Below are 19,346 nucleotides of genomic sequence, written 5' to 3' on the forward strand. Positions count from 1 at the left end.
CCACTTCTGACACCAGTGTGACGGCGCGTTGGGGGTTCCCCGTCTCCTGCACCCCGAAATGGCACAAACAGACTGCACCAGCCAGTGGAATTGAGGGTGGTTTATTGCTCCTCCAGCTCAGCGCAGCACCGATGTAGTCTGGTCACAGGAACTGGGCTAGGATGCCTCAGGCCCCCTTGGGATGGGGGAGACTGGGCCCCTAAACTCCAGCCCCTTCTCCTAGGCTCCCCTCCATGCCCTCCGACAGCCAGCAACCAACTCCCTCACTTCCAGCCCTGCCCCCCAGCCAAGGCAGCATTCCACCTTCCTTTGTTCCTCTCCATGGGGGGTGTCTGGCCACTGGTTTGCATAGTGACTCATCCTGTTTTGCTGGGTCGTGGTACCCACGGCAGCCAGTGGGGGATCCCCCAGAGCCAGCAGCATAGAAACCAGCCAGGTACCCCCACTACGTCACAGTGGGAGTAGCTGCGGGTGATGTGGCCGAGATTCAATCGCCAGCCCGTGGCCTCGCAGGGGATGCGCGTGTACGATACGGGGACACGAATGGCACTTGGGCGCGAGGCCTGTCCTGGGGGGAGCTCAGGGCCTGTTACCAGCCACGGCCTTCGCTGCCCTGCCCTCCTGGCCTGTAGGGTCCTGCGCCATAGAAATGCTTTACACCCACAGCCCAGCTATGCCCCCTGCGATGCAAGGGCCTGGCTCTTCATCCTGCAGAGAGGGGGTGCAGGGAGTCTCCAGGTGTGTGTCAAACGCACCCACACGTGTCGGGAAGTGTCTGGGTGCCTGTAGCTAATGGACAGTTTACCACCGATGCCAAAGGGCACCCCCATTTCGGCTGACAGTGACTGGAATTGTACAGCCAGGAACCCCAGAAAGATCGACTTGGGGTGGGGTGTGGGGTTGGGGGGTTGGGGTGTTGTGGGGTTGGGGGGTTGTTTGGGTGGGGGGGTTGGGGTGTTGTGGGGTGGGGGGGTTGGGGTTGGGGTGGGGTTGTAAGCGGTGCAGAGCGTTGGCGTTTTGAATCAACGCCTCCCCTGCCCTTACATAAATCCTGTTTTTTTTTACTCCCCCCTCCCCCAATTTCCTTGACTGCGAATGTAACATCTGGAGCACCAGTGAAGAAGCGTAACCACGTCGCTGCGCCCCAGTCCGTCTGGTCGCGGTGCTGCCAATGGAGCCATCGCAACGTAGCAACACAACACCGAGCAAGTCCCGCCAAGTCCCCCCTCGGGAGAAGCAGTGTCCAGGGTTGATTCTGGGGCTCTTGTGCCCAGGGCTGGCGGGACACCCGGCTGGGGCGCTCCTGGCTCTCCACCAGTCCCGCCTCGCCTGGGCCAAGTCCTGCCGGGGCGGGGCAGGGGCCGGGCCCTTGCCGGGGGCAGACTCTCCTGATGGAGAGGGGGAGCAGCGGGTCCCACTGGGAGCGGAGCGAGCAGCGCTGCCCCGGGAGCCCGGCCCGGCTCTGCCCCCGGCCCGGGCGGGGCGTTGCGCGGGCTGGCGGGGGGCGCCGGGTCCCTGCCCGCACAGCCAAGGCGGTTCCAGCAGCCGGAGCTGTGTGTGCGGGGGGAGGGGGCGGGCTCGGGGCCAGCCCGGCGCTTGTCCCTGGGGTCCCGGGGGGTGGGGCAGTAGCCGGACCCGCGCCGCGTCCGCCAGCCGCTCCCGGGGCAGCCCCTTGAAGGGCGCCGGGCCGCTCCTTGGCTCCCGCCCCTGCATCAGCCAAACTCGACGGGTTGGTTGGCGGGCGGGAGCCGGGCGGAGCGGTCCCAGGGGCAGGAGGCTGGCGAGCCCCTGGTGTCGGGGAGAAGCGGGTCCCCCAGAACTCCCCGGCCAAGCTCCGCGGGGCTCAGGGGAAGGGGGGAAGGCGGTTGGCTGTCGATCCAGGACCCCTCACTTATCTCCAGCACCGTGCGCCCCTCACCCGGGACTTGTGCCTCCAGCACCCGGGGCCCCGCACCAGGAGGTGTCCCTGCAGCACCGTGCGCCCCTCACCCGGGACTTGTGCCTCCAGCACCCGGGGCCCCGCACCAGGAGGTGTCCCTGCAGCACCGTGCGCCCCTCACCCGGGACTTGTGCCTCCAGCACCCGGGGCCCCGCACCAGGAGGTGTCCCTGCAGCACCGTGCGCCCCTCACCCGAGACTTGTGCCTCCAGCACCCCGGGCCCCGCACCAGGAGGTGTCCCTGCAGCACCGTGCGCCCCTCACCCGGGACTTGTGCCTCCAGCACCCGGGGCCCCGCACCAGGAGGTGTCCCTGCAGCACCGTGCGCCCCTCACCCGGGACTTGTCTCCCTCCAGCACCCGGGGCCCCGCACCAGGAGGTGTCCCTGCAGCACCGTGCGCCCCTCACCCGGGACTTGTCTCCCTCCAGCGCCCCGGGCCCCGCACCAGGAGGTGTCCCTGCAGCACCGTGCGCCCCTCACCCGGGACTTGTCTCCCTCCAGCGCCCCCCCCCCCGCGCTGTCCCTCCAGCACGCCCTGGGGTGGGGGCGGCCGCCGTCCCTCGGAGCCGTGCGCGCCTTCCCCAGGGCGCTGGCTGCCTCTCCCCGCCCCCGCGCCGGCGGTGGGTGGGCCGGGCCGCTCCCGGCGGGGCTGGAGCCGGTCGGTGTGAGCGCTGCGCCTCCTTTCCCCGCCGCCCGAGCGGAGCTATTTGTGCAGCGCCCCCCCCCCCCCCCCCCCCGGCTGCCTCTGCCTGGATCGCGCCGCGCCGCCGCCACCGCAGCCAGCTCCGCCGAGCCAGGGGAGGGAAGCGGCTGCGCCCGGCCGGGCTCCGCGCCCGGGGCCAGCGATGCGCGCCCGGAGCCCGGCGGCGGCTCAGCCCCCTGGGCCCGCGGCGCGGGGCGGGCAGCGCGGAGCCGGAGCGGCCCCTCGCTCCCCCTAGGGCAGGGGCAGCCCCGAGCCCCCGCGCGGCTCCCTGCCCGGCCGGCGGCGCCGGAGGATGAAGCAGCATGAGGATGTGTGACCGCGGCAGCCAGATGCTGGTCACCACCGTGGGCGCCTTCGCAGCCTTCAGCCTCATGACGATCGCGGTGGGCACCGACTACTGGCTCTACTCCCGCGGCGTGTGCCGCGCCAAGGCCACGAGCGACAACGAGACCAGCCGCAAGAACGAGGAGGTGATGACCCACTCGGGCCTGTGGCGGACCTGCTGCCTGGAAGGTGGGTCCCGCCCGCCCCGTCCCGCTCCCCGGGCATGGCCCCGCGCCTGCCCACACGCCCGGCGAGCCGTGCGCTAAAGCCGGGCCGGGCCGAGCCGCCCCCCGCAGACGGGCCAGGTCCCCCCTGCTGCGAGCCCGCGTTTCCCTCTGGCTGCTGGGGGTCGCGTGAAACTTTCCGGCCTGGCCCCGGCTCGCCCTGGGGCGCTAATTAACCTGGGGGGGGGCTCTTCGCCCTGGCTGGGGGGGGGGGGGCTAACACTTCCTGCCCGCAGAGCCAGCGGGAAGCTCGAGGGAACTCCAGGGGCAGCTTCTGTCTAGGGGCGTGGGGCTCCCGGCTGGGGGGCAGGGGCGCTCTGGTAGCTGGGGGAAGTTGTGGGGCGCGTTTGGGGGGCCGTGCAGCGCTGCCCCTAGCACGGGGCCTGGCCCGGCCCTGTGGCCCCACTTCCTTCCTTCTGCCCCTCTCTCCACAGTGTGCTGGGCCTCCTGGAGCTCTCAGGCCCCCACCCTGCCCTGGTATGTTAGGGCTTCAGACCTCCCACGGGGAGCCTAGGGGCAGACCAGATCCTGCCCCCCCCCCCCCCCCCGTTTCAAGCCATGAATCTGAGGGCTGGGAGAGGCTCTGCCCGGGCTAGTCTACAAGTGGGGGGGGGGGGCACTTCTTGAATGCTGACCCCTCTGTCCAGATACCAGCCCCCCCTCGCCCTGACAGCGTGAGTGGGGTAAGGCAGGACACCCCCCAATTCAGGCCAGGCTGCATTTGAAATTCTAGGTGGCTCGATGCACCCCCCCCTTTCCTGCCTTCCCACCGGGCTCCCCACCCCCTGCTGGCATCCAGGCTCCCCGGTCCCCAAGTGGCTGCGTGAGAACATCCCTCTGTGGGGGGCTTCTGCACCACCCCACAACCTCCCTGCCAGCAGCTGGGGCGGGGCTTTTCCCTGCATTCGCCATGGCTGCAAATGGTTCCATCGCCAACCAGCTGCCAGTTTTGCATCGGCCTGGTGCTGCACCCACCTAAGATGCCCCTTTTCAGGGGGCTTTCTACCCGAGCGAGCGAGGGAGAGAAAAGCACAAAGTGTGCGTTTGGCCTTAGCCCAGGCGCTAATTCCTGAGCACTGATGAGTGAAGGGTGCCAGGCTGGGAAGTAACTTGAAACACTCCGCAGCAGCTGCTTCCCTAGACGCGCAATACGCGTGTCCCCTGGCACCTAGACATGGATGGCCCTTTACAGCGCCGAGCCCTGCCCTATCCTGCGAGGCACCGTGTCATGAGAGTCTCTGGGATGTGTAAAGCTGCCTGGGGTTGGGAAGTCTGCAAGCCGTGCTGGCAGGTGACCAAAAAAGGTCTCTCTGTGTTCCGGGGCTGTGGGCACGCACATCAACATGTGTTCATCGGCATCAGCGGGTGCATTTCTGCCAATTTCCAGGGGCTTCGTCGCACGCCTCAGTTGCATAGAAACCAATCAGCGGCGCTCTTTTGGGGGTGGGGACCAGCAAAGGGGGAAGAGGCCGGTGTGTGAAAAGAATTAGGGAGGCCCCGGGAACTTCTGAAATTCTGTGTGTGTTATGTGAGTGTGTGTGAGCTTTTTTCAATGCCTGGTTTTGTGGGACCCCCGCTGTTGTGGCTCCCTGCGTTGGAACAAACCCAAAGGGAAGACAGGGTGAGGCTGGTCTTAGAAACCAATCTCCAGTGAGAAGAGCGCAGCTCGCTCCCCAAAGACCGGAGATGAAATCTGGGATGACTGATCAGTGCCTGGCACTGCACTGATCACAGCTGGTTGCATTCCGGCCTCCCACCCTTCCTCTTGGCTCTTGAGGCCTGAGCCCCCCAACTAGCGGCTTGGCAGTGGGTTGCTGCACCTGGACTTGGGTTTCCATCCCCGGCTGTCTACGCATGACGGCTTGTGGGGCCTTTGCTTGTAGGGTCTCTGTCTGCTGCTGTGTTTGTGCAGCATCTACAACCAGGCCGCTTCTATTCTGTGAAGGGCCCTGCTGCCTTTGGCTGGTGTGGAGCCATAAGCTGGGCTGCAAGGGACCCGCCAGGGGTAACCCCTGTCAGTTCCAAACGCAGTGGAGTCGCGGGGGCCGCACGGCCCTCGGTGCTGCCGACACCCCCTGGATTTTGCCTGAGAAATTAGATTGTGCTTTGCGCTCTGTGAACTGATCCGATGCGCGAAACGTCAAACGTGCCTCCAGCCAAGTGCGAGGGGCAGATCAACCGTCTCCGCTAGCGAGAAGGGGACATTTTGCTGAACTAAAGGAGCGCTGCATTTCCAATTCAATTCATTGGGTCCAGCTGTTAGGTTAGTCGCTTTGAAACCCACCTACCTGTGCTGTGCAATCAGATGGCCTTAGATGCTTTTTAGGCACAGGAAGTCCTGGTGCTAAGGGAGTGCGCTCCTCAGTCATACCTGGAGGTAGACACGTTTATTGTCCTGGAGTGGAAATACTTGAAGTTTAAACGCTGACTGGGAATGAAAATGGCGAGTGTGAAGGGGCAGTGTGTGCAATTAACATTGACAGGTGCTCTCCACGCGGGAGGGAGACAAGCTGACCACTTCTCCCGCCTGGCTTTTTAATGTTTTGGCAAATTGTTACGTGTTCGATTTTTCTCTACTCTTAGCCGTTGGAGTGTTTGTGGCAGGTTATTAAAATGGACAAAGTCTGTGTTGTGGATACTGAATTTCGGATGCCTTTTAAATACATGTCAGCAGCTGTGTGGGAGCAACTCACACCACAAGCCCAGAGAGCCCCTGGGCAAAAGATGCCTAATCCTGAATGAACCAGCAAAGGACCTATGCAGAGACACTCGCACTGGAAAAATACAAATTAATGGTTGACTTGTTATCTCGCGTCTCGGCAGGAGTTTGCAGACTACCATGCTAACGTGGCCTTTGTTTTCGATTGCTGTGTTTGAATTGTAATGATCACTTGTAGAATATGTGACTATCTTATTAAGCTACCTTATTGTGTTTCTTGCTCAAGCTTGACAAATATATTTTGTTCCTGGGTGTCCTCTTTGGTGGTTCATGAAAAATAGTGTTTCCTCTTCTTTGACCTCATCTAGAAAGGAGAAAATGCAGAACTTTTATGGAGAAAGTCAAGGAAATAGTTGACTTGGGCTTTGGTAAAAGTAACAGCTGTTTGGTTTTTGTTTGATTTAATTTAACTCAGCAACATTAAATAGTGTTCCTAATTGTTCTCTTCCTTAAGCTGTGGTCTATCTGGAGGAACTCCACGTTATTGCGGAAGTGTGAACAAAGTGTGAGTGAGGCACCAATCTGGCCTGATTTGTTTGAATTGCCTAATTTTTAAGCTCTGTCTTGCCCCATTCATCTTTCTCAGGCGTCCTCGTTGTGCCTAATCCCGAATACAGCTCTCTTCAGATGTAACCCTGAGGATCACCACCTTCTTTCTAGAGAGCCAAAATCGCTGCCCATCTTCTTGAAATCAAGGTGGCTAAGGCCAGGCCTACACTAAAAGGGAATGTTGATGTACCTTGTTTCAAGTTTCCATGCCGTCCCCACAGCAGGAGGCTGACGGGAGCAAACGCTCCCATTAGTTTCCATTCCTCCTCACGGAAGCAGGAGTACCGGCCACCAACAGGGGCTCCTTCTGAGCTCAATTTAGTGAGTCTTAACTAGACCTGCTAAATCAAACTCTGGAAGATTGATTGCGGCAGCATCAGTCTTTCATTTCGTGAGGACATGGCCCCAGTGACCTTTCTGTAGCTGACTTTGTAGTAGCACTTGTGCCAAAGGTCCTCACTTCGCTGTGTCTTATACTCACTGCGCTAGGAAGCTGAAGACATAGGCTGCTCATGGACTGAGGTTGTACATCTGGGTCAGTGTCTGCTCCTGGAAATAGCCATTGCCTCAATGGAAGACAAAAGCCTTCGTAAGGTACCCTGGTGGGTACGAGTTGTTCCTGACCAATGAGGGTGGACGGCGGGGCCTTCTCGATGGCGGGGTGCCCCTTCTTCATTTGCTCCTCTGACACCACTGGGAACGCTCACGAATGGCCATCAAACTATCTCGCCCGCGGCGGTGCGGCAGTACCCTCCCGGCTCGGCCCTGAGTCCCACTGGCGGCTGGTTCTGCAGGCAGGTGGCCCCCCGGTGATTAATACTTTGTCATCATGCCATGTGCAGCAGTCTAGTGCCAACGTCCTTCTGCTGCTGGTCCTCTCCCTGCCCTGACCCCTTTGAGCCTGGACTCAGCTAGCCGGTTCCTCTCTCCACCCCCTGGGGCTTCCTTCCTGTCCCTCTTTGCCGGACTGGACCTGGCGGGCCATCTCGTGACCTCCTGCGGCCCACCGGCCTCACTAAAGGTAATTCGCTAACTATACCCATCAGCTTTCTTCAGAGGAACTAATTGGAGTCAGAGTTCAGGCCTACTTCTTAATTCCCTGCACTCCATCCTGGCACCCCACAAACGCATTGGGAGAGACAGAACCTGCTCCACACAGCTCACAGGCACAGAGAGGGAAAGGAACATGCCCAAGGGTATGCAACAGGTCAGTGGCAGAGGTGGGAATGAAACTTAAATTCCAGGGGCCCCAGTTCAGTAAAGACACTGAGTAGTGCTGAGCCCTGCGGGATCCCACTAGAAAATGTCTCCATAGGGTGACGATAACTCACCGACAATTTTTTCCTCTCTGGTGTTTCATCCAAATTAATATGTGCTACATCAATGGTTGTATCGTGCGGATTTTTTTTACAAGGTCATGTGACGCTGAGTCAAATGTCACAGAAGTCTCAGTACGTTATGTCAGCAACTTCCATTATCAGCCAAACTTGTAATCTCATCAAAAAGGTAGGAAGTTTGTTTGACGAGCCCTATTTTCCTGAGCCCGTGCTGCCGATTATGCTTCCGATCTTTAATTCTTTGGGGTTGGTGACCAGTCTCTGGTTTCACCCCAATCAGCGTCCAGCTCACCAACTGAGAGTTACCCAGGGTATCCTGTTATTCCGCTTAAACACGGGCACCATGCTAAGCTTTTTCCCTGTCTTCTGGAAATTCCCCCTTGTTCCAACAGTTGCTAAAAATCCACTTTAACGATCAGGCAGCTCCTCAGCCAGTTATTGTAATACTGGTCAGGGGAAGCTCTCCAGTCCTGCCTAGGCGAAAATGTTTTACTTTAATAGATGCCATTTAATAGCCTTCCTAAGTACGCGTGGAATAGAAAGCATTTCTTTCTCACCGTACGATACAAACACCTCATCCTGCTTCTTTCCAAATACAAACCAGAAATATTTATGGAACAGAGAATTCTGTTTCTGTACCATGATTAACTGTTCTAACGTTCTTATCTTGTAATGAACCTGTAACTTTATTAGGACTTCATTTTCCCTGATATATTGAAAGGATTCCTTCTTTTGTCGTTAGCCCTACTGGTGATACATAACAACAATAATAATAATAATTAATAAATTTAGTGTCATTCATCTGTTATCTGCAGTCCTAGCTGCTGATTTGTTTTGATCGCTATTCATCTCCCTATTTTTTCCTTTTTTATTACATTTTTTGGAATTGCTATTTTCACATCTCCTCTTAACGAGGATGCTTTCTTACCGAAAAGCCTTATTGTGGTGTTCTGGAATTGAGGGAAGTTTGGGGGGCATCTCGTACACCGTTCTTGAACAAACCCCAATTATCATTCACCTTTTTTGTGTTTAATTTGTTTCTCCCACTCGCTTTTGCTCATGACTGTTCTCTGCTTTGGAGGGTTGGTCCTTAAGCATGAAAGATCTTGGTTGCGGCTTTGGGCTGTCTGCTGTTTGCAGATAGCAAACAAAACTAGCTTGCACCTCGGTGACTCTCCATTTGCCGTTCTCCATCAGCTCCAATGCTGAACTACTCTGAGCTGGTTGCAATGGTGTCCGTGTTAGAAAGCTCTCTCTGACTGGAAGATTGACCCGGCCTGGCTCGGGTCCTTAACTCATACATTTTGTTTTTCTTCATTGCAGTCAGTGCGCAGGGGCGGAGCTGGGGAGGACGGGGTCCATAGGACACCCCAACCCCTCTCTCACCGCAGCAGCTTGGGGCCTGGTAAGAAGCACCAGTCCATACAGCCAGGGGAGGGGTGCATGTCCCCGAGCTAGGGGACAAACAGACATAGACAGACAGACAAACAGACTCTCTGAAACAATCGATTTTTTACAAGGCAGCACGAGAGCTTAGACTGAGAATCCTTGTGACACAAGTTTTCTTTCTATACATGATAGATAGACGGTTGAAGCGCTGCTTAGCCTGTTCCTTCATCCGGTTTGGTGTCTGGCCTAGTCTAGGACCTTAGTCCGAAATTAGCCCCCAACATTGATTTTGTAAGTGATGCATCCACAACCCTATGATTCCGGAATAAGGGGCCATGGAATACGAGCTCTGTAGTCCTGCTTTGCACGAGGACTAACGCTATTCCCCAGCTTGTCGGTCCAAAATAACATTAGTGTGGACACTCCCGGGCTGCTCATTTGAACTGCCAGGCCACACCCATGCTGGCTGCTCTGGGACCAGGGCTGGGGTACGCCCTGGGCGTGTGGCAGGTGGCTGCTGCAGCTGAAGCCAACGGTTCATGGCAGCTCTGGGGGGCCACACAGCAGCCAGCTTCAGATCCGGCAGCCGCTTGGGCTGCCAGCTGCCTGAGTGTTCTGCGAGAAGGGAAGGGGAGCGCAGGCTAGTGGTTAGAGCAGGGAGGGGCACCTGTGTTCTACCCCCCACTCCAGCCAGACTCCTGCTGAGCAAGTCGGGGTGTGTGTGTGTGTGTGTGTGGGAGAGATCACCCTGGCCTGCAGAGTGAGTGTGTGTGTGTGTGTGTGTGTGTGTGTGTGTGTGTGCGCGCACACACATGAAGTTGGGTTCGACCAATTCTGATGCAAACTGCAAAGAAATGTGTGAAAAGATGCAGCAGCAGAAGTTCCATTAAACAACTGTGAGTACAATGTTTCATCTATGCTATTATTAATCATGTCAATTACCAATAATGTTGCGTTGTCTATTTTCAGTCATGCAACTGGGGTTAATGGCTTAAGAAAGGAAAGGATTCTTTGAACAGAATTGTTTTAGTCTTGTAGACATCTGCAAATTCTGACCTTAATTATTAAATGAATTTGCATAATGACTATGCAAATAAAATGTTACCGGTCCGCCAGAAGTTTGTGAATAGGTTTGCCAGTCCGTGGCTGGAAGTTCAAGGTTGGGAACCGCTGCTTCAGGCGGCAGGGAAGTAGCCGATCAGAGCGCAGCAGGCTCGGATAAAAGGAGCTGCAGGGCCCGAGCCAGCCTGTTCCTGGCGGGGGCCGCAGGGTGAGGAAGGGGGCCATGGCTCCGGCAGCTTGAGCCAGAACCCAAAGCTGAGCTCTGGCTCCATTTTGCTTGCTGCAAGCAGCGCGTGGGGCTCGACGCTGCGGCCCGACGGGGCGGCGTGGGAGGAACATGCTCAGTGGGAAGAAGCCCAGGGAAAATAGCTGCAGTTGACTGAAGCCAGGTGGGCCGGGTGTTCATGGGGTCCCCGGGGTGCGACCTAGCGTGGTGGGTGGAGCTGGCTTCTCCCTCCAGCCCCCAGGGGAAGTGGCCCAGCACAGGGCTGGAAGTTCAAGGGGTCAGGGCTGGGGCTGCCGATGCAGGTAGGGACAGACAGTTTGGTGGCGTCTTAGTTACCCCCGGAAGAGACGTGAGCTCTGTGAGACGACCTGCCTGGAGATGTGGGGCAGCGAGAGCCAGCGAAGCCAAAGGGGCCCCCGGAGAACCCCCTGAGAGCGCTGCCATACCAGCGCAGGGGAGGGCTGTCGCTCCGCCTCCGAGGGCCTGAGAACGGAGCCCAGCGACCGCCCCTGCCAATAGTCCTAGTTAGACCATATTGACTGGGAGACTCAGGCAGGGGGCTGAGCCCCTGGAGACATGTGTGGGCAGAGCAGCCGCCGACGGGGCCCCCGAGCAAAAGGGAAGTCTTGCAGTACCACAGCCAGCCAGCAGGAGGCACTCACTAGGGCTGACTCAGGGCCTTTGCCCCGGCCCCACCCCACGGGGCACTGCAGCAGGGGCAGCCTGGCTAGGCCGCTCCCAGCCCCTGGTCTCCAACACGCAGGAAGCGGGGAAGCCGCAGGGCAGCAGTGCAAGCCGTGGGAGTGCAGTCAAACAGCAGGAGGCACAGGCCTCGCTTTGGGAAAGCGACAGGTCCCGGCCGGCCAGACCACTGCCCTCCAGCCGGCCGTGCCCCTCTGTTTCCAGCCTGCTTTAACTGCCCCCCGGAGCTGAGAACCCGCCCTGCACTGCTGCTGGCAGCCTGCGGCATTCTCCGTCCTGTGCTGTCGCAGCGCCAGTGCCTGCCTTCCCGGGCTGCGCAAAGCAGCAGCTTCCGCACAGCCTGCGAGCGGTGCAGGCGGCGGGGAAGAGCAGTCCCTGCGGGGGAGGGAGGGGGGACGTGTGCGGTGAAGCTGCTCCGGCAGAGCGGCATCCGCGCTGTGTCGTCTGGCATTCCCCGAGCTGTGACTCTCCCCGCGCGGAGGAAGCCTGCATGTGACTCAGGCTTAGGTGGCACTTTCCCCAGGCAGGGCGCTGCTTCCATTGCCGCTGGGAGCAGTGAGGGGTGGGAGCGACGGCCACCCGGTGCCCAGTGCGGGCTGGGGGCTGTGGGATGGAGCACCGGGCTTAAAGGGGCGATGCCTTGGGGAGGAGACAGGGAGCCTCCGGGCGTTGCTATGAGTGGGTCGATATTGTCCCCTGGGGGGTAAGGCACGAACTTCCCAGTGGTTAGACTGAGAGCGTCGGGGCAGTGGGAGTGAATGGTGGGAGCGACGCCACCCTGCCTCAGGCATGGAACCAGGCACATCCCTGCACTTCGCCGTCCGGAAAACGGGGATAGTGGCGCCAGCCTCCTGGGCGGGTCACTGCGGATTTGACACGGGCTTTTGAAACCCGTCCAAAGTGACAACTCTCGGAGTCACCCAGCGATGGTGAGCTCAGGCAGAGATGGGATCACCCATGGGCAGTGGGCAAAGGCCCAGTTGGGGAAGGCAGCTGAAGCCACGCCCCTTCTGCCCCCAAGCCACACCCCTTCCCCAAGACTATGCCTCTTCCCCCTCCCACCACCAGCCAAGCAGCAGGGCCCTAGCCCCTCCCGGGCGGCTGGGCAGTGTAGGGAATGTTGGGAAGGCAATGCCTTCCCTTGCCTGCATCGCCAGCCATGCATGGAATCCCCCCACGCCCTCTGGACACGGTGCATTTCATACTGGCACAGCGGGGCCCCAGTCCCTTCCCCCGGAGCATCAAACACTTGCCAGTTACCCAGAGCGGTGTCAGTCCCAAAACTGCCTTGTGGAGGCGAGGCCCCAATTCAGGCCGATTGAACTCTGAGTCCAGCAAACGCCTGGATCGAAACTTGCTGCTATTGGAACGCCACTGCTGGCCGGGGCTGACGCTCAGCCCCTGTGTCCTGCCCCGGGTGGGAAACTGTAACTTACAAAGGCACAAGAAACCAGCCTGAAATGGACCACCCAGTTCTAGAGAGGCTGTGTGCGGGCGGCGTTCTCGGGCGCCCAGGGCACTAGGCCTGGAGTCAGGAGATCTGACGTCTATTCCAGCTCTCCCTGTGACCTTGGGGGAGTCGCTTTGCCTCTCTGCCAATCTGCCTCCCTCCTCCGGCTGTTCAAATTGCAGCCTCTTCAGCACAGGGATGGTCTTGCTGCCTATATGTGCAGTGCCTATGTCGTAGAATTATATCTTCTTACGTTAGAGTCCTAGAACTTGAGTCAAGTCCTGCCCCCGGCCCTCCCGGCAGGACCCAGCACTGTCTGGACCACCCCGGACAGGTGTGTGTCTAACCCGCTCTTGCATATCTCCAGCGACGGAGATTCCACAACCCCCCTGGGCAATTTATCCCAGTGTTTCACCACCCTGACAGGTAGGAAGTTTTCCCTCATGTCCGACCTAAACCTCCCTTGCTGCAGTTTAAGCCCCTTGCTTCTTGTCCTGTCCTCAGAGGCCAAGGGGAACAAGTTTTCTCCCTCCTCCTTGTAACACCCTTTTAGATACTTGAAAACTGCTCTCGTGTCTCCTCAATAGAGCCCTGACCTTGTTAAAGGGGTCTCCAAGCTCCGGCAGTATTAATTAAATATGGGGAGACATAATTGGTTAAACCACTACAAACAACGAGTAACTATTAATGGAATTGTCAGTTTGAGGGAGGACTCACGCAGGGGGCCACAGTCTACACTGCACACGTATTTCAAAATAGCGCGCCCACAGGGAAGCTTCAAAACGAGTCCAAGGCAGGCTCCCCTAATGTGGACGTGCTACCTTGAATTAGGGCACCGGGGAGAAATTAGTTTGAATGGCCCCGGGGAGGAGCTATTCGGAAGTAGCCGCAGGGGAGCCTCCACGCTACCGCGATTCCGAAATAGCGGTCTCAGAAGAGGCGTTATTCCTCGGGGAAGGCGGTTTACAGAAGTCGGAATAAGCCGTCCTTTGTTTGGAATTGAGTTCGGTGTAAAGGAATTGCTGTGTAGACGCTCGCGTTGTTGTTGCTAATGAGTGTCCGTGGCTTGGAAGTAGCTGTGCTGTGTAGACACACCCCTGTTGTTTAACATCTTTATTCAAGACCTGGATGGAGGCAGAGAGCAGACTTGTCCAGGGCAAAGGGACGTTGCCAGCACTTTGGTCCCTGGTCGACACTGGGACGTTATTTCAAAATCGCTACATTTGACATAACTCCCCCGATAACGATTTTGAAATAAGCGTATTCCCCCAGGAAAGCAGGAACACAGATTTCAAACTGACCAGCCTGCCCTTAGGGAAGAGAAAATAAACACACCAATATAGAGCAGGGATACCCTGCTGGGGCGGATCTGGGGCTTGGGCGGCTCTCAGGCTCAGCACGGGTCAGCAAGGCCGTGCGGCGGGAAAACACGCACATGCCGGTGTAGCTTGCAGCAGCAGAGACGTAGCCTGCAAGCCATGGCGTGCGACAGTGCCGCTCTGCCTGGTGCTGGGTGGACCTCAGCTGGTCCCGTTTCGTTCTCCGGGTGGAGAAACTGGAAAGGATCCAGAGACAAAGAGGATCAAAGGGGCGGGAGGCAGCTGCCCAAGAGACGGCTGAAGGGACAGGTGTGATTAGCACGCAGGGGGCATGAGAGGAGTCTGTAGAAAGGCGGCCCCAGCACAGGTGGAGAAAAGTTGTTCTGTTTGGCCACAGAGGGCAGGACGGGGGCCAGCGGGTTCAAACTCAAGCCCAGCAGATGTAGGAAAAACTCCCTACCCTTGGGATTCTTGGAGTGTGGTGCTCTCCGGCAGAACCCAGCGTGGACTCCAGTAGGAGTGGGCGAGGGAGGCTGTTGGGTTTGCCTCGGGGCCCTTTTGCAGTTGTAATGTGCGGCTCTTGCTGGTCAGTTCCTAGTTTTGCTCCTGCAGACCACCTCTGGTCCTAGGCCAGCTGCGCAGACACAGGCGCATGCAGAATATATCTTGTACGTCAGACATTCCTAGATGTACGTTTTCAGAAGTGACTGACTAGTGCTTTGTGAGTGCCTGTCACCCATTTCCAAACAGAGGCTAGGCACACCATTCCTACCCATCCTGGCTAATAGCCATTGATGGACCTAACCTCCATGAATCTATCTAGCTCTCTTTTGAACCGTGTTAAAGTCCTGGCCTTCACTACATCCTCTGGCAAGGAGTTCCACAGGTTAACTGGGCACCGAATGAAGAAAAACTTCCTTTCATTTGTTTTAAACCTGCTTCCTATGAATTTCATTTGGTGACCCCTAGTTCTTACGTGGTGGGAATTAGTAAATAACTTTTCCTTGTTCACTTTTCCACACCAGTCATGATTTTATAGACCTCTATCCTACCCCTCCTTAGTCTCCTCTTTTCTAAGCTGAAAAGTCTCCGTCCTTTTAATCTCTTCATATGAGACCCCTTCCAAACCCCTCAGCATTTTTGTTGCCCTTTTCTGTACCTTTTCCGATGCCAAGAAATCTTTTTTGAGATGAGCCGGCCACATCTGTACGCAGTATTCCAGATGTGGGCGTGCCATGACGACCCTTTCCCTGGCTGATTCCCAGCTCTGCCATGCTGTAGTTAAATTCTATCAGCGCAAATAGCATGTGGGGTTTTCACAGATGCCTGCGTAGGCAAAGCACCTACCTCCAACTCCCTTCCGCCGCTTTGGCAACTCCAGCCTCAGCGGGTGGGAAAGCGACGAGGAATATGGAATGAAAACTCAGCTTCTTCTCCCACCCTCCCTCTGTCGTCCGTGCTACAATTACCCATGGACCTGAAAGGCATTTTCAGAGCCATCTAATAGCCGGGACATAGCATGCGTGCCCAAGGAGAGAGATTATCTCGTGGTTAAAGTACAGGCCCAGCAGCCAGGAGTTCTGATCCCGTTCCCCCGTCTCTGTTACCGACTCCCTTTGTGTTCCTGGGGAAGGAGTTGTAATAGGGTTGTAATAGAGCCATTTGCACTCTTTGAAACGATTTCTTAGACAAATGTCTTGAAGTTTTCTCAGACTACAATTAAGTTTTATCGTTGGCATTTAGGCAGCGTTTTTTTCAAAAGCATCCTTCAGAGAACTCACTGTGGTTTGCGGCGGCATGCTTCTTCCGGAAAGTTATTCGTATCTTTTCTTTTCTTTCCTCCGGGGTTAAATGTACAAATTGAATCCATCTATTTTGCCATTCCTTTTGTGAACTCCTCAAGCTCAGACTATAATGAACCGGGGCTCAACGTGAACCCAGACTTCAGGGAGAAAGTCAGGTCTCAACAGGCATTCAGAGAAATTCCTTTGATTAAGGAGATGCCTGCTGTGACCAAGAGTGACAGTGTCTGTTTGATTACTGGCGTCTTCTTTCTTTGCTCATGTGTATTGACAGAGCTCCACAATAGCCCAATAAATAGACGACATTTCAGAGTTTGTGCAAAGGAACACTATTGCATACCTCATTAGATCATTTAAAATTGATTATATAACAAAATAGTGTTAACATCCTTGATCGGGGGGCGAGACCTGATGATTCACATGCAAGTCTTTACAGTCTTATCTTCTAAGCTACGTGCTTAGGTAGATCGGCTCAAACCCTTTAAATTTAATATTTAAAAAAACATATAATCTGCAAGCCAGGCTGTGCTTCATTGTCAAGCACTTCCATGTCCTGATGAATATTTATATCCTTGGAAAACACAAAGTAGCCTGCTTGAAAGTATTAACCTCTTTTTGGCATTACTCAACGCAACCATCAGTGTCACTTGATGAGATGCCACGTCTGTTTGGGGTCAAATAGAATTTTGACTGTTGGCTTCACGTGCGCAACCTTGCTTGACACATGTGTGAAATGAACATAAAGGGATGATTCTCTGAAGTGAAATTAACCGGGGCCCGCCCGGCACACATCAAAAAGATTTCAGAGCCAAATCCATTTCTGTACTCGAATTACCATGTATTCTGTGATGACAAATGTCTGCAAAATGCAGCCAGAGGGGAGGGGGAAGGAACGTACCTTATCCCCCAGAGCAGAAACCGAAATCCGTATTGACACTAAGACAGAGATTTCCATAATGGGGCAAAAAGGCAAAGTTTTGTGTGTGTGCAATGCAGAGACTGTACACCAACGCCCGGTCCTGCTGCGCACACATTCTGCACAAACGTGCAGTTTAAAAAAGGGGTCTCCCTGTCCAAATCCATTGGCCCATCTCCATGGAAACCACTCTTGCCAACAATTATTTTTGTAGCCCTCCTTGGAGAGCTCAGAATCAGCTCTGCATCTGTGCTCAGTTGCCATGCTATGGAGTACTAGATGAGCCCTGGGGATATAGAGCTCCAAACCGCACAAGGCAAGAAAACACAGTGTTCATGTCTTGTCAAATAACAGCAGGATCGTAATGGTGCTGGGCCCCCACGTAGAGGCTTGAATACTCTCCAGCCAGATTCCGTGTTTCCTTCTCTGTGGGTGCAGTTTGAGCTCTTGGCTGTCCCCTGGGAGCCATGAACTCTCTAGGCTCTGGTAACTCTGGTCACTTTCCCATGGACTCGCGAGGCTCTGGTAACTCTGGTCACTTTCCCATGGACTCGCGAGGCTCTGGTAACTCTGGTCACTTTCCCATGGACTCACGAGGCTCTAGTAACTCTGGTCACTTTCCCATGGACTCGCGAGGCTCTGGTAACTCTGGTCACTTTTCCCGTATTCCATTCTGCGCCTGCCCACTCGCTCGTGTTGACTGCTGGGGGTTGTCCTTTGCAGGAGCACAGGCAGGGCACCTCCCACTAGAGCATCTCTGTGGCTATGTCTACACTATGAGTTTTCTTGGCAAAAAATATGCTAATGAGGGAATCATTTGCATGAATCGCGATCTCAGTTGCCTATTTTCTGCTGATCTGTTTTTGCACTGGGGTTTTTACGCAAAAACAAGCAGGGCGGAAAAAGAGGGTTTTGCTCAAAAAGAAAACGTCCACACTGCTTATTTTTGCATGAAAACGGATTGGCAGAAAATATGCAAATGAGATTGTGATTCATGCAAATGAGTCCCTCATTAGCATATTTTTTGCTGAGAAAATTCGTAGTGTAGACGTACCCTGCCTGTGGAGCTGACTTTCCCAAGGTCCCCACCAGAGGCCAACGCGGATGTGCGTTAGGGCACAGGATGGAACTTGCGCTTTTACACAGAACTTTAACATAGGGGCTGTGCCTTGTGCTCGGGCGGATAATGAGCCCTGCTTTCATCAAATCATCTGTAAATGCAGCTTGACATTTTGGATGGGTTTGTCTGCAATTGACTGGGAGACTCCCAGATGCTACCGCTAAGCACAGCCCACATTAATAACCATAGCGGTGATTCCAAGTTCTGTATCTTGTCCTGCATATAGCCTACAGCGCTGACTGAGTCATCCAATCTCTAGCAAAGACAGAGGGAAGTCAGACCCTATTCTGCTCTGGATTTGATGGCTGCCATGTGAGTGGATTTCACTTTCTCACCATGTTTCACTGCAGACGGCCTAATAAGTGAAACTAATTGGCCATTGTGCTATTATAATTTCAGTCCCAGGGCCACGGAACAGCGCTAGAATTTTAAAGGTTCAGACAGGTGAATTGCAGCTGTCGGTTCTTCTGTTTGAACTTTTCCAGTAGTTTGTGGTGTGGTGGTTGTTCTGTGTCTGCACCGCAACTAATTCCCATCCTCAGAGGCACCTCGCCTGTAGCTGTTCCATGGCTGGCATTTCCAAATAAGGACCAATAGAATGATCGCATGAGTGTGGCATATTCTTCCCACTTACAACATGGTTCCTTTAGTCTGTTTGCCTCTCTCTGTCTTGCAAACGTCACCCCGTCACCCTGGGTGAGTTTGATGGGTTTGAAAAATATACGTATTTTTGTTATCACAATGGTAAAGGACAGGCAAACAGACAACATTCTCGGGTCCTATTTCTTTTCTCCCTGCCACCTTTGTATTTAGGCATCAAATATAAAATGAAGAGTCTGCAGAGGATGGTCATTCCTAATCAGCCATTGCTGCTCAATGATACTGAGTAAATGTTTTTACTGAGCGGAGAAAACACACCTCAAGCAGTTACAGTGATGTCGGAAAAGCCCATACGAACAAATTCAAGGTGGGCCATATCCGTCTTACTGCAATGGATATTTTACACTGGGTTTATGCTCAAAGAAGAAGAACCACAGTTTTTGCGCAAAAACTTGCCAGCTGTCTACACTGGCCGCTTGACTTTGCACAAGAGCACTGACTTTGTAATGTACAAAATCAGTGCTTCTTGAGCAAATACTTTCTCGCTCCCGCTCGGGAAAAAGCCCTTTTGCGCAAGAATACTTGCGCAAGAGGGCCAGTGTAGACAGGGCAGAACTGTTTTGCGCAAAAAAGCCCTGATGGCTAAAATGGCGATCGGGGCTTTCTTGCGCAAAATCGCATCTAGACAGGCCACGGATGCTTTTGCGCAAAAGCACTTTTTGCGCAAAAGCATCTGTGCCAATCTAGATGCGCTTTTGCGGAAATACTTTTAACGGAAAAGTTATTTCTGCAAAATCATGCCAATCTAGACGTAGCCGTCATGTTTTGGCAGGCAGAAGAAGCCCAGCATAGAGTCCGAAACTCTCCATCATATAGTAATAGCATTAGTTGGCAAGGCCAGGTTGTTTTAAAAGAGTAGCCATGTTACCTAACGTAATGGCCCTGTGATGGGGTGTGTACATCCT

The 19,346-nt window shown here is 55.3% G+C and overlaps 1 protein-coding gene across 1 annotated transcript in view; it reads left to right on the forward strand.

The window, feature by feature from the left end:
• Positions 1-2,752: 2,752 nt before the first annotated feature.
• The window catches only part of CACNG3 (calcium voltage-gated channel auxiliary subunit gamma 3), a 70,612-nt gene continuing 54,018 nt past the window's right edge, over positions 2,753-19,346 (forward strand). The window contains exon 1 of the mRNA XM_075899915.2: positions 2,753-3,155. Coding sequence (XP_075756030.2) covers positions 2,945-3,155 — 211 coding nt within the window. The 5' untranslated portion in view covers positions 2,753-2,944. The remainder of the gene's footprint in view (positions 3,156-19,346) is intronic.

The sequence above is a fragment of the Pelodiscus sinensis genome, chromosome 15, assembly GCF_052426305.1.
Source record: "Pelodiscus sinensis isolate ZL-2025 chromosome 15, ASM5242630v1, whole genome shotgun sequence".
NCBI lineage: Eukaryota > Metazoa > Chordata > Testudines > Trionychidae > Pelodiscus > Pelodiscus sinensis.